The sequence below is a fragment of the Pagrus pagrus genome, assembly GCF_965226575.1.
Source record: "Pagrus pagrus genome assembly, chromosome: 1".
NCBI lineage: Eukaryota > Metazoa > Chordata > Actinopteri > Spariformes > Sparidae > Pagrus > Pagrus pagrus.
In genome coordinates this window covers 1,430,243-1,445,468 of record NC_140185.1, presented here as the reverse complement: position 1 = coordinate 1,445,468, position 15,226 = coordinate 1,430,243, and the positions used below count along the sequence as shown (strand labels likewise).

General features: G+C 39.7%; 1 protein-coding gene across 4 annotated transcripts in view; it reads left to right on the top strand.

The window, feature by feature from the left end:
- The first annotated feature begins 496 nt into the window (after positions 1 to 496).
- The window catches only part of sh3gl3a (SH3-domain GRB2-like 3a), a 79,162-nt gene continuing 64,432 nt past the window's right edge, over positions 497 to 15,226 (top strand). For all 4 annotated transcript variants that reach the window (XM_084353820.1, XM_084353819.1, XM_084353818.1 and 1 more), the window contains exon 1: positions 497 to 711. In XM_084353820.1, the coding sequence (XP_084209946.1) occupies positions 667 to 711 (45 nt within the window). In that variant the 5' untranslated portion in view covers positions 497 to 666. The remainder of the gene's footprint in view (positions 712 to 15,226) is intronic.

Genomic DNA, 15,226 nt, shown 5'->3' with positions numbered 1-15,226 from the left:
CCTCTGCTCCTCCGCCACTCATTCAATTAGGCAACAGCACGTAAATATCACGTCCGGTTTGTACTTTCAAGATAAAACCGCAATGTTGTCACATCAAATAGTCCAGTAAAATTGAAAGGAGTCTGTACTCTGCAGTAAAATAACTAAATAAAATGTATAAAGGGCTGGAAACAGTTTAATTGTGACCACAATTAAGCTAAACAATCAAAGCCTTGGACAGTTTGATTTAAACGTATTTCTTTGAAAAACAATTACATCATGTTCCATGTTATAATGAGGTCACTGTAACATTTTGGTAATAATCACTGAGCACACAACTCTCTATCTGTGCCTCATTTCCTGACTGCAGAGATAGTAAATTTTCTACCTCATTCACTATGTTGTTCGTTTTGCATGAGAAGCAACAGAAATAAAACGGGTAATTTGCTGTGTTGAAATTATGCTTTTATTGTGACGGAAATAAAATAATTTCCGGTTGCGTAGTGTTGCGCTGCCCGAGCTTGATTCCGCTCAGCTCTTGCTGCAGTCTTGAACGGTGCTGACTGATGGTTGCGGTGCTGTGGATTCTCCTGTCAGCTTCCTTAACGTAGATTTTTTTTTTACTAGTTTAATTCAGTGTTTAAAGGGACATTAGACCAGAGGTGAAGCGTTGCCCGTTGGTCGAAGATGTCTGTGGCCGGGCTGAAGAAACAGTTCCACAAAGCCAGTCAGGTATGGAGACGCCTGTTACTGCTCGTTCATAACAACACTTGTTTAGATGTGGACAGTGTTTGCAGTTAGCGGTGAAGGGAGTCAGACTCCAGGTGACTCAAAAACACGCACAGTGACCTACTTTAAGTTCTGACATGTACCCGTGCTGGGCTGTGGTGCACATTGACACACTGTTGCGAAACACTGTATGCTATCTGTGTAACGTTACTTTTCCATCCAGAGAAGTTCGTTTTGTTCGGAGACAACGCCACACTGAACTCCGTTGAAAAATCATCAAATTAGAGGTTTCCTCGCATGTGTGCGAACTGAAATCCGTTGTCCGACTTAATTTAAGGGCGTTTGCGAAACACTTGAATCCAGTGGGACAGCTCGGCATTGTTACTGACATATAGATTAACGATAAGTTATCAGTGGGTTAAACAATTAATATGATAATGTTAGGTAAGTCTATAAGAAGAGTGAAAATACTGATGAAAATCCTTATATATAAAGCATAATCAATATCCCAATATGTTTACCGAGCTAAGCTCAACCCAATATCATGAGCCTGAGCCTGTCGTTGATACAGAATGGCTGTATTACAGCAGCTATTATATTGTGCTAGTGAGCACAGCTGATAATGTTCAGTACAGATGCGGCACAGGTCTTCTGTATGTTGAAACGCTGTCTGTTTGCTCCTTCTGAGGAACAACAATTGACGGTAGCAGAGCTGTCTTCTGCAGCTAAGCCAATGGTTCTCAAACCCTTTCATGTCATGAACCCCTAAAATGACACAAATTAGATTATAGACCCCCATTTGATAAATTCTGTCTGGAGGCCCCTCATCTGATAAGATTTTGCTTTTATTGCATATTACACAAAGTGACTGAAACTCATGATTACCAAAAGGTTCATACATTCTGTCATGGTGTTACTTATGGATGGAATTACAGTAAAATAAAATAATTTCTGCTGGGGACCCCCTGGAACGCTCTTAAGGATCCCTAGGGGTCCCTGGACCCCACTTTAAGAACCTCTGGTGCAGACCAGCACTGTGTTTCAAAGTTGTCACGCTGGCAGCACACAGTAATTTAAATGCAGGTAGAATTACTTTGAGCCATTAGAATCATTCACCCAACAGGCACTTTTATAACAACAACTACACACACACACAGAAGTTGCATACCCTATATTGTTTAGTCTGTGAATGCGTCCACTGTTCTTAAAGCAACACTAGGTAGTTTGGACTCATTACTACCCCCAGCTGGTTGAGAGCTGGTCTGTTACCAGTGTCGTATACTGTCGCTGACGGCGAATCACGAAGCCTCAGAACCTACATTGTACAACATGAGGGGAAAACTTCGACTGGCAGTGGGTCACAATCGTCTGAAAAAACCTCACTCGAGTGCCAACAACAAGCTAGATTCAGAGATAGCAGCTGGTAGTTTGTTAGCATATAGGCTGCACAGCACATTAGCATGCTAGAATTATTCTCATACCGAGTTGGTTATAGTGATTGCACCAACTAAGTTACTTCCAAAACACAACGCTTGGGCGTGAATGTGTTGAGTAACGTCTGAAAATATAACTATGTTTTCTGGAGTTACCAAATACAATCGCAAGCTGACGTTGTGTTTGGTGTAATAACTACAACCAACTCGGTATGACAACAGTAAGTAGCATGCTAACGTTACCTCCCAATCACACTGTTCAACAATTATGTTGATTATCTGCATGAACTAAGGAATCTGCAACTTTACAAGACAAGACGTTCATAGTGTTTTAGTAAGTTAGTCATCGTTTACAGTCACTACATGAAAACGAGCAAGCTATCGAAACGGACAGCATTAGCTTATCTCCCGGCTTTATTACGGTTATTAACTGTGGACAAATAGAGCCCCAATGAACACCACATAACAACAAATCAACTCAAAGTAAAAGTCGGTAAGATAATAAATATGTAATATATGACTTACAAATCCAGTAGCATCAAGGCTAGGTCGCCATCAGTTCTTTCAGCTCGCGCCACCGAGTGTAAGCTGGTCTAATATCTATCCGTGTCCGGGCTCTGTTTTATCACTTTCTCTTTTTCTTTTCTTTGCCTCCTCATACAATACCTTCTTGGCTTTTTTAAGTGGCTCGGCCATGGCGTTGGTTTACAAAAAATCCCAGTAGCTGCTGGCTAAATCAACTGACGAATAAATGTGTGACGTATGCCGTACAGCAGGTCGCACTAGACTTCTTTACGTCCTAGGTTTCCTACCCGCTCTGAGAAGTTACACAGTGCGGTTTCTGCCAGCGCAACCCCCCTCAGGCTGCAGAGACGTCACCATTCATCCTATTAACCATTTTTCTACCAATTAACTGAGTGTAGAAACATTATTTTAAGGTTGAAAAACTACCTAGTGTTGCTTTAAATTCAATTTAAAGTTACTCTTTTCATGAAAGCCACACAACATTTAGATAACATGTCTTTGGAAACAAATGCTGCCTGCTGGATCATCTGATTGTCTAAACAAGCAGTGGCTCTTAATGATTCCGAAATGTCTTGAGATTAATTCGAACCTTGTTAATAATCTTCTCCAAACAGTATTTCCCCTAGAATATTTCTCAGCAGCGGTGCTGTTTAGCGCGCCACGTCCATGTGATGCTGGCCAGTATATATGCATTTTGGCATCAGGGCTCGACATTAACACCTACTACCTGCCAAATGCAGATTGTTTTGAGTCGTGGCTGTGAATTTGCTCGACCAGCCAGGTTGGCGGGTAAATAAAAGCAGCTTAACAGATGCTATTCCATGACGACTTTTACTTCTAAGATTTTTTTGGGGCGAAAAATCAACTTTGAAAATTTCAAATATTGTCAGTTTTTCCAAAAATTGATTACGAATTAATTAATTAACACAAACAAAAATAGCATCAGTCAGCAAGTTTTAGGAATATGTTCCCATTGTGAAGCAAGAATAACAAGAATAATGTTACGCTTCCAAAGCAACAGAAATAACTTTGCCTGTGAACAACCTCCAACTCTCATTACATTTGCAGTTAAATCATTTGACAAAAGGCTGGTGAATCTGAACCCTTCCAGTTATCAGATTTTTTTTTTTCAAGGGCTTAATGGGATGCTACACATTAGTGGCGGTTGGCCATTAGGTGTGTTATTGTTTACTTCTGCCTTCCAAAACCGGAAACCGGCAAGCCTGGCCTGGCATACTACAAAATAAACTGATTTAATGGTTTCATACTGCATACTACTATGGCAATTATATGTAGTATGTGGTTCTAAATACAGCCAATGTTTACAACCTTGATAAGGAGGATAAAGCGGAGCTATCCATCTGGTTCTGAAAAGAGAAAAAAAACACTGAGAATAATTTGCGGGAACGGCAGTCAGGTAAACAAGTGTTTTCTCAGAGTTTGATGTCAGAAAATAGCAGTTACATTTAGTTGATGTGCTAGCTTGCATGACATCCCTCTGTAGTCTGTCTGCATTGCTTGCGAAACTGGACAGTGCATCTTTTCGTCTATCTGTGGCTTGCTTGCCTGCCAGCTGCTTCCAGGGCTGTGTTCTTTGACTTTGTGCAAAAGTAAGAGTGAAATTCAACTATTTGTTACATTGCCCAACCGCCACAACAATGTTTATAAGCTGCAGCGCGACAAAGACATATACGATCATATACGCATGCCAGTGGCGAGCGGTGACCTTTTACTGTGGTCATGCTGAAGTGTCAATACCATGCGCGCCCGTAAGGGGGGTATTTATTTATTAATAAAAAATATAATATGGTTTTTAACTACTACAGTGGAAACCGCTTATAGTGATCACGTTGGTCCAGAGTACATTTGATCACTATAAGCGGTTGATTGCTAAAACCGAATTGTTATTATTTCACTTATTTTTTTATGCAGAACATCATCTAAATGCCAGTTGTATAGTTTTTCAATGAGAAAAATGTAACGAAACGGTCGTCAGCGCGATCCTCTGCTGCTGCCGGTGTGTTTTTAAAATGAGCGAACTAGGCTAGTAGCGCCGCAGATTTCTCATTCCCCACCTTGTTTGACAGAGTGTTTCGAGATGGTTTTCATGAATGAACAGGCAATATGTCACTGTCAGACCGGATCGTTTGACGGGAGGGGGGGTCGGGCAGTTTTTGTGATATTTACTTCAGGAGTAGGCCGTCCACTTGAAATTATAGTTTTCTTTTCCTCAAAAGTTCTCTGCGAAAACGGCACTGAACGCAAAGACTGAATAGAATTAATATTTTCACTCATTTTGACCAGGCTACACGATGAAATGAACCACTGACAGTTTCCCGCTGAACAATTTAAACAAGTCAGTTTTGCGCATGCGCATTGGCAGATAAGCTGCTTCACTGACAGCTTTTTTTGCCATTCAAAATGCTCATCTACAGTAAACACAGCCTCTAGCAGTAACTGTACTACTCGGTGTCACAGTGCACATGCGCGAAACAAGCTGTCAGCTTTCCAGCTTTTTGCAAGCAAAACGGGACAGATTAGGCACGGATTTAAGACCAAAACAGTAGAACTAAGGTATTGTATAATTGAACACACTGCCAGATTAATATTTTCAATTATTTTTATTGAAGGGCTTGGGCATGCACTACATTTATAGCTTATTATGACCACTCGCCCATGACGCATGCACAAAATATTGTGGGCGTGATTGCATTCCTCATAGGCACATACAATCTTACAACAAAACAGTGCTTAAGTAGTCAAGCTTTAGTTAAATCAGCCCTGGAGGATACAGCTGCAATGAAGGCACTAACCAACCTCAAGATGGATCAGTTAGTGAAGATGAGCATACTGTTAAGTGCAGCAAAAAGTAATTGAAAAATTGGATGTGAATGGAATACAACACTCTTTTTGTACTTCATGGTCATAGTCTGATAGTACGACAAAACTCAATTTTTAGAGATGAGAGAGGAGTCTGTTTTGAAATATATATATATATATATATATATATATATATATATATATATATATATATATATATACATACACATACATATATAGTGAAAGTAAAAGAGGTGAAGTTGTGACACAGTGGTGGCAGTGGGTTGGCGGGGAGTTGCATTTCCAGATAGCAACTCGAGACCATGGACAATTATATCACAGCTTCGATCTTGCTTTCAGAATCGGTACTCCTAAATATACTAAAACTATATCAGAAACAAAGGCCTATCTTACAGGCAAGTCTGGTATTTGATATGTCTTTATTGATGTGTCTTTGTGCTTTAAAGTTAAATAAAAAAACCTGACCTCATCCCTTGACGAAATTCCTTCCTCTTGCCACAGGTTATAACTGTCATAATGTCTCATGTGTCATTGAAATTCCCGCACCAAATTACATCAGTTATCTAACTGGATAGAGAATGATAGAATGACGTAGGTGATGACAGCAGCTGGGTGAATCATAGATCAGGCCACAAGTGAGATTTACTGTCTAATTTAGAGCGTCATTATCTTGTCCCCTCACAGCTTGAAAAGATGTCTCATATTGGGCATTGAGGCTTATGAAGGCTCGATGCCAGTATTTATCTGATTACTTGGGAAGTTATTCCCATGTGCGCAAGCTTAATGTCAACCGTTTACTTCCTGTTTGTGTGTGTCTCAACTCCTCATTGTTGCAGTGGTGTGTGAGCCCCTCTACACTTTGATCAGTGTGCATTGATCTCAACATGATGTTTCTCTGTCACAGCCTGTTAGATGAGATAAACAGGAGGTCACGTCTCTAACATAGGGGTGTTATCCACTCTCACTTTTTTTATTTAAATGAAGGCTCTTAAAGTGATTTCACATGTGAATATACTGTGTACAGTATGTTCTAACTGTTTGTTCCCTGGTACCTGTTTGAACTCACTGATGTTGCTCTCAGTCCTGCAGTAATGAGCAGTCAAAGATGAGGCTGTGAAGCTTTTCTAACATTTATAGCACCCGCAGCAGATTCCTGCTACTGGAAACGTAGTGAGAAAATATTTGACAACAACAGCCAGACTGTATCAATCAGATGTATCATTCCCGCTAAAAAGCACAGAAAAGATCTTTAGAACAAAGTATATGTCAAAACTATTGTTTGTTATTTCACCTGCTTCCTATAGTAGAAATAGGGAAGTGACCAGGGCCGAGACCAAGGTGTATAAATCTCTCTTCACATGGAGAAGATAACAAAAACGCTGTCACTTCCTGTTTATTTTCCATATCTGAATCTCTTTCCACTATTATTGGAAAAGGGGTAAGGGTAATGTAGTGGAATATAATCTCTGGTCCATGTACACAGTGTCAAGATGGGTCTTAGTATTTTTATGAAGCAGAAAAACCTGCTTCTGTCCTGCCAACATAGAAATAAACTGCCACTTGTCTCCTGCTGCATGCTTCTCCCGTCCCAGCCTGTTGTGTCTTCACGTCCCTGGGGTCAGAGTCCTGGTCAGAGCCGCTGTATCACCTCTGTACTGTATCTCCTATTGTCAAACTGTATGTGGGATTTGTGAGGTTTGCAAAACAGGCAAAATAATGCTCTCGTTCTTCGTATTATGCATATGAGCAGAAAATGCATCGACTCGAGTTTTCCGAACATCCGGGTTAACAGTATACACGCAAAAACTAGGTGTGTTATTGGATTTTTCATAATCATCTGGTAATTATTCAATATTTAATAATAATTATTAATTAATAATATTTTACTCCATAAATCAGATAATGATTGGTTTATTAGTGTAAATGTTCTCAATGATACAGTGACTGTGTTTAGAGCAGACCGCTGTCAGCGCCCAGAGCAGAAGGAACATTTAGCTGTTGTCTAGTGGCAGTAAATGTACAGCACAGTTCGACAGTTTGACCATAAATAAACTCTGCAGCTCCTTAATACACAAGAAGAACTTCTGTTTGAGTAGACAGAAAGAAACACTGTCTGGAGGGGGGCTTTAAAGGTTCAGAGAAGAAAACCAACCTATTTGAATCCATGAAAAAATCTGACACGTGGGTTGTGATTTAGTTTTTCAGTTTTTACTGATTTTTGAGTGTATATTGTTTATTGTTTATTATTATGGATCCCCATTAGTCACTGCCTCAGCAGCGACTATTCTTCCTGGGGTCCTACATCACAATACAAAAAAAAAATATATATATATATATATGTATATATATACATATATACACACATACATATATACATATACATACATACATACATATATATATACACATATATACACATACACATACATACACTTACATACATATACACATACATATACACATACACACATACATACAGTACATACATATACACACGCTCAATCAGAAAACATATATACACATATACATATACAAATATTACATACATGTATACAAATATTACATACATGTTAAAATATTTAAGACATTCAAGACAATTCTCCAAACCTATTCTGTAGCAAGCAAGTACAAATGACACTTATCCTGTAGCACTTGTCCTGTAACAAACAACCACCACAAAAAACAAAATAAAATAAACGAAAATTGAAAAAAAAAAGAAAATAGAGAAAATAAACTAGGCAAATGTATGTCTAAATATTAAATGCAGTCCAAAAAAATCTCTTTCTGTGCAAACATTTTCTTTTAATCTTTTCCGGAAACCAGCTCTACTCGTGATTGAGACTAAATGCTGTGGGAGTCTATTCCAGCATGTAATTGCCCTGTACATAACTGTTCTTTTTAAGGCATCTGATCTAGGTATAGGCAGGGTAAAAACACCTCTTAAGGCTCGTCTAGTTCCATGGTTGTGACTGTCACTAGCACGCACCAGCTGAGAGTAGAGACAAGAAGGCTTAGTTGATGTATAAATGTTTTTTAAAAATAAAATTAGGCTACAAGCAAGTCTCTCACCAACTCTCATCCATGACAATTCATTGTGTATTTTTTCGACACTGTGTCTAAATGAGCAACGTAGAGCAAGTGTTGCGGCCCTATTTTGAGTGAGCTAAATTTTATTTAGTTGTAGTTTCGATGCATTTGACCAAATTGCTGGGCAATAGTCAAGATGTGTAAGCACAAGTGATTCTATTACTTGCTTAGTAGTTGTTTTGGTTAAAAAGTAGGCACTTCTTCTAATGACTGAAATACTTCTGCTCATTTTTGCTACAATGTTGTTAATGTGAGTAGCCCAAGAAAGTGTTTCATCGACTGTAATCCCCAGCATTCTGGCCTCCTTAACTTGCTCAATATTAGCTCCAAGCAAAGAAACACATAATCTTTGTTCCTTTCTATGAGCATTATTTGAGCTAATAACAAGACATTTGGTTTTTGATATATTCAGTTTCAACTTATTTTCAGTGACCCATTGAGAGATCTGCATTAACTCATTCTCTGCCGAGGCATATATTGTAGTGTCATCTGCATAAATTATACTACGAGCGTTTTTTAAGACATGTGGAATATCATTTACAAATACTAAGTATAATAAAGGTCCAAGGCAGCCTCCCTGAGGGAGGCCACAATTTAATATTTTGCAACTTGAAAGAGATCCATTAAACGAGACACATTGCTGTCTGTTAAACAGGTAGCTTTTCATCCAGTTAATGGCTGGAAGTTTAAAACCATAAGCAGCTATTTTTATAATTAGCAATTCGTGGTCGATAAGATCAAAAGCTGCGCTAAAATCCAGCATCACTGTTCCAACTAATAATTTGTTGTCAATTTGTTTCAGCCAATCATCCGTTAATTGCGTGAGATATATGACAACAGGCTACAAACAGAATGGCCTTAAAAGGCAAGTGAATGAATAAATCAATAAAAATAGATAAATAAAGGAACAAATATGAATTGAGTGTGTCTCTGTATGTGAGAAGGTGTAAGGACATTAGTTTCTGTTGTTCTGTTATGTGATGCTGTAGTGACACGAAGCCCTAGATACTAGCCGAGGGCCCAGTCTGTCCTGCCTTTACAGTATATGACTTGATAATGGCAGTGTTGTTGTTTCCGATGTAATGTTCAGTTTACTGTTCAAAGTCTACAGTACAGGTGGAACCTACTGTCACTGAAGTTTTATGACTAATACTCCTGACGTCTCATTTACACAGATGGGAGGCGGTGTCATAAAAACCTGCAGTTACTCAATTTCTCTGTCTTTCACTGATTGCCACTTCATCTTAGTGGGATACACTTGTTTAGTGGCTGATGGGCTCCTCACCATTCAGTAATTCACAACAGTTTTACTGTCTATTAGGGGTTTCACGACTACTTATTTTTACTCGTTTTTCATAACAGCAGTCGACTAGTCGACTATTTGTTATTTAAGAAAGATGCAGAGAGAGGAGTTCTAGCAAACAGTAAAAATTGTATTTTGTAATGCAGAAAGTTCAATCATTGCACTGTTACATGTCACACTATGTGGGATCGCATTTTCTAAACATAACAAGAAATTAAATAGCAATTTGGATATTTTAAACAACAGAAGGCTGGCAGCTAGGTTGCCATGACAATGCACCGCATATTTTGGCATATATATCATATATATTATATCTATGTTTGGCAAAATATATAAAGCTACATTAGACACTGTGACAATGAACAACAGCTTTTTACATTACATTACATTCTTTTTTTTAGCTGATGAAATAAGAACAGAAACTGGGCTCACCAAAATGACAACCAAACTGTGTAATGGTTACTTAAAAGAACAATGCATCTGGTGTGTTGGTCAGTAATAACACTTTAACCGCCGTCATTGCCAGCTCACTTATAACATCCACCCAGCTGTCTTTTTGGTTAGCGTTGAGAAAAACTAGGGCACCAACCTGGGCGGGATGGAGGACACTCCCATGCCTACCGTTGCTCTCTATCTTACAGCCAACTTACAGTACGGCATTCTGGTGGTTTAGTGCAAATAAACCTGCTGCAAGTAACTCGAATAAAAACAAATTATCTGATGGTCACATGAGGCGAAATCCGCTTCTCTTTAAATTTGAACATGGACACCTGGTAAACCTTAGCTAGCTCGGTAGCTTCCAGCTAGCTGGGGATCTTTAAAACCCCCCTCCAGTGTTTTTTGGTATTTTTATGATATTACATATTTTTGAGTTCTCTCTGTACAATGTTGATGACAAATAACTTAATTTTGTGCTCAAAGTCACTAAATTGAAGCTGTTGCTAATATGGAATAATGACATAAATCCATAGTATAATCTACTGATCCTGCTAGGAGGGCAGTCTGGTTGCAATGCTAATAATTATGTATGACTATTAAACCATTCTCTGTTTGAGAAAAGACGTTGACCCTTATACAGGAAGAAACACTGACTTTAATGGTTCAGAGGAGAAAACTCAACCTATTTGAATCCCTGAAATAATTTGACATGTGGGTGGTGATTTAGTGGTCTGACACCAAGACAGAACTCATCCTTAGATTTGGATTTTCACAGTTTTTACTGATTTTTGAGTGTTCATTTTTGATTAGCCGGGACTTGCCAAGATGGCAGCCAGTACAACCCACTTTGAGCGTCACTCTGGCTTTTGATAACCCTATGGCCGACGACACAGTGGCTCTGTCCACTGTTTTTACAGTCAATGTGTGGAAAGCTCAGAAACACCTCCACAGAACATTCCACAGGTAAACTGGTTCATTGGTAGGGGTGTTCCAGCCAGGGTACCTCACGATTCGATTCGATTTCGATTATGGGAGCGTCGATTCGATTATTGGCCACGATTCTTCGATTATTGTAATTTTTAATGCTTTTTTCCATACAAGATTGATTTTGTCTTCATCTGTGGCTCACTTAACTCATCATCATTAACACATCATTTAACTCAGTTCCTCTAAAACTACACTCATAAAGTAAATAACAAGGTTTTTTTAACATTTGACTTGTATTTTTCAAAGACAAAATATTTTATTTTATGACCATGTAAACATTTGCACTTTGACCTACTTAACTTTGACCAGGGAAAGCTCCACTTGCAGGAGAGCCCCCTCTATTGGCGGAAAACACTGAAAACAGTCAAGCCCTGGATTTAATGAGGCGTAAACATGTGACGTGACGTGGCGTGAAGCACGAAGTTGGGCAGTGATCAGTGACAACAAAGTTGTCTTCAAAATAAGAGCTTTACATTGCACCCCATTGGATTTTAGAACTGGGTTCTTAGCGGGGGGCTTTTAATTTGAAAGTAGCAACCGTTCGTAGCTTGCCGCTACACAACAGCTGACAGTCAGCAGCTACTAGCTGTTTGGTTGTGTCCGCTAGCTGTCAGCTACAGAGACCGAGGAGACGGTAGCATCTCCCGGATCTCAGCGGCTTTCCAGTTGCTCATCTTGACATCCGCGGATGAAGTGATGAACTGATTGCTGTGATCAGCTGTTTCCTGGTTTTAAAACTCCCGGCTGCGGGTCGCACAACAGTGCACGTTATCGACACCTCCGCCCATGTCCCGCAATTGCCGGCACATTGACGCCTCGGATTTAGATAGCAATGGAGGCGGCAGTACCCTCAGAGGCGTCAAATTGGCGGACCAAAACAGACCGCCAATTTGCCGCCTTCTGTCTAAATGCGCGGACCTAGCAAAGCATCGACGTTAATTAATCGATGCCGAATCGTCACGTGACGCATCGCGATGCATCGCCACATCGATGAATTGCACCCACCTCTTTTCATTGGTAGAAGGTGATATTAAATTGGGTACGAAAAGGGCATCCTCGAAAAGGCTCAGCCATTGACAAGCAACATAATTGTATAAAGCTGGGTTATCAAACTTACTGCTCAAAGGTCTGCATCTTATTTATATTCAAGGTCAGGCGTCAGGAAAGGCTGGTGCTGACAAAATAACATCAGATCACTTATAACGTATAAGTAACATACATTCAGTGTAAATGTAAGTGTCCTCACCTCTGTGTTCTGTGGATACTGCTATTCAAAATCGCTGTGCTTGGTGTCATAGTGATTTTATATCACAACTCTTTACAATACTGACTGTTTCAGTCCATATTATCAAACAAATATTACTATTATTTCTATTTTTACCACTATTTCTATTTTTAGAATTAATAATTTCAAACCTATTTTATGATTAGACAGTTTCTCCTTAAGAGCATTTATGGGATTGCACTTGCTTGTCCACAAAAAGGGACAGAGGCAGTTGTGCAAAGAATAAAAACAGAGATGATCACAACCTTTTCTTCTTTCACACCTAACACACCTTGTTAATCCTTTCGTAAAGTGAGTGTGATTTATGAAAATGTCTGCTTCAGAAATTTACGAAAACCCTGAATTCTACTGAACCAGACATTTAAAACCAAGCTCCAAATCAGTGAAATGATCTAGGCTTAAGTATCTCATGGGATGAGCTGCCATATGTCTTCACCTCAAACAACTGATGTGCTGTCATGTGCATGCATGCCTGCAACATGAATTATCTTTTCTCTGCCATAGCAACGTGTTTTCACAGTGACATATGTATGCCTGCAGCCTGCAACAGAAACAAAATGCTACTAGGTACAGCTGACACCTCAGTGGAAAGCATCCATCCATCTTTAATGATGTATGAATGATGTCTTTAGTGATGCAGAGACTGAGCCACAGTCGCCTGGTGGTCTCGCCGACAGCCTTTCAGCTCATTAACATTTCAGCAGCTCATCATCATTGTGTGCTGCTTCACTGTGACGTGGATCAGCCAACCTACGTTGGTTGTACAAAATGAGTGCCTTAGGATATTGGTACCTTCTCTTTTCTATTGAGAATGTACAGTGCCTATAAAAAGTCCTCACCCCTTAATTGTTTCCCGTTTTATTACTTTTATAAATGGAATCATAGCAAACATACAAAAAAAATTCATAACCAAAAAATTACAAAACACTCTTTTAATGTCTAAGTGAAAACAGATTTCTACAAAGTAATGTCAATTAATTAAAAACATATAATCTAAAATAAGTGATTGCATAAGTATTCACCCCCTTTAAAGTGATTTCTAATTCAACAGAGGTCCAGCCAATTGGTGCTAGTAGTCTTACAATTAGTGAAATGGAGATCACCTGAGTGCAGTGAATGTGTCTCAAGCAACTGTAGTATAAAAACACCTGTGTCTGAAGGTCCAATCACTGTTTAATCAGTATCCATGGCTACAATTACACCAACATACAATTACATCAGACAAAAGAACACTCCAAGCAACCCTGTGAAAAGGTTATTGAAAAGTTTAAGTCAGGGGATGGATACAAAAACATTTCCAAGTCACTGAACATCCCCCGGAGTTCAGTTAAAACCATCATTAAGAAATGGAAGGAATATGGCACGTGTAAATCTGCCTAGAGCAGGCTGTCCTCACAAACTGAGTGACCGTGCAAGGAGGAGACTTGTGAGGGAGGCCACCAAGACACCTATGATTATTCTGAAGGAGTTAAAGCTATAGTTGGTAATGTTGGAAAGCTAGCAAGATTTGAAAGTGGCACCTCCTCTAAGCTCCACCCCCTCCTCCCCCTCCCATCAGTGCTCCGTCCAAAGCCACGCCCCGACTATGGCTGTGTAATATGATCAAAATGTCATATCCTATAACCTCTTCAATACGAGTGCCCCCTAATCAGGGGCCAGCATGAGATGTGTCGAGTACAAACACTCAATGCTCCGTGCAGGAAGCACAGATCCTATAAGTTAGATAAGCAGTATGTACCCAGGGTTTTTTCTGCATTATAAATTTTGAGGCGGCCGCCTCGCTGAAATTGTCCGCCGCCGCGCTGGAATCTTGATTGAAAATCAATGTAGTTCTATGGAAGCTCAGTGGCGCTGTTTTCAAATCGGTTCAACTCGACCGCAGCAGAAGGGTGCGTTTGATTTCAGCTCCGGGCGGCAAAATGACGTTGACGCGCTGCTTGTGTTCCCGCGGGGCTCATTGGGGCTCCGCTCCGGTCAAACCTTGTGCTGAGCGCGAACGCACCTCACTGGCGCAGAGCGACGCAGTGGTTTCATTTGCTGCTTGGCGACAGGAGGACTCCGCGGCACGTTTGAAACAGGTGAGGTGAATTATTTCGCATAAAAAACACAAAGTTTCATACAAAAAACCCATGTTTCACCCATATTTTATGCTTCACAGACCTCATAATGTCGCGGAAAATCAGCGACTTTTTTAATAAGAAAAGAGCAAGAGAGGATGAGGAGGACAGATAGAAACAGTGCAGACGGACAACAGCTCAGGATATAATAAATAAATCAATAAAATCTTATCAAAGTCGGCTGGTAGTATTTTATCCAGAAATATTCTATATTGACCTAAGGATTTTTATTTTGTCTAAATGTATGATGTCTATTTTCCTACGATTTGTGCAGTGAAATGTCTGTCAGTAAACCCCGAAGTCCGTTAGCATTTTTAGCATATTTAAAAGTAGCGCAATGTAGAGTTGTCAGCAATTAAAAGCAGCCTCCTCTCTCGTCATATTTGCAGCAACACTGTTGCTTCAGGCTGCGATCAAGCTTTTTGTATCGCTCATACTCTCTCTCCATCAAAACAACCTGCTGCTCTTGGCTGAAATCCGCCCGTTGTCACTCCATTTAGTG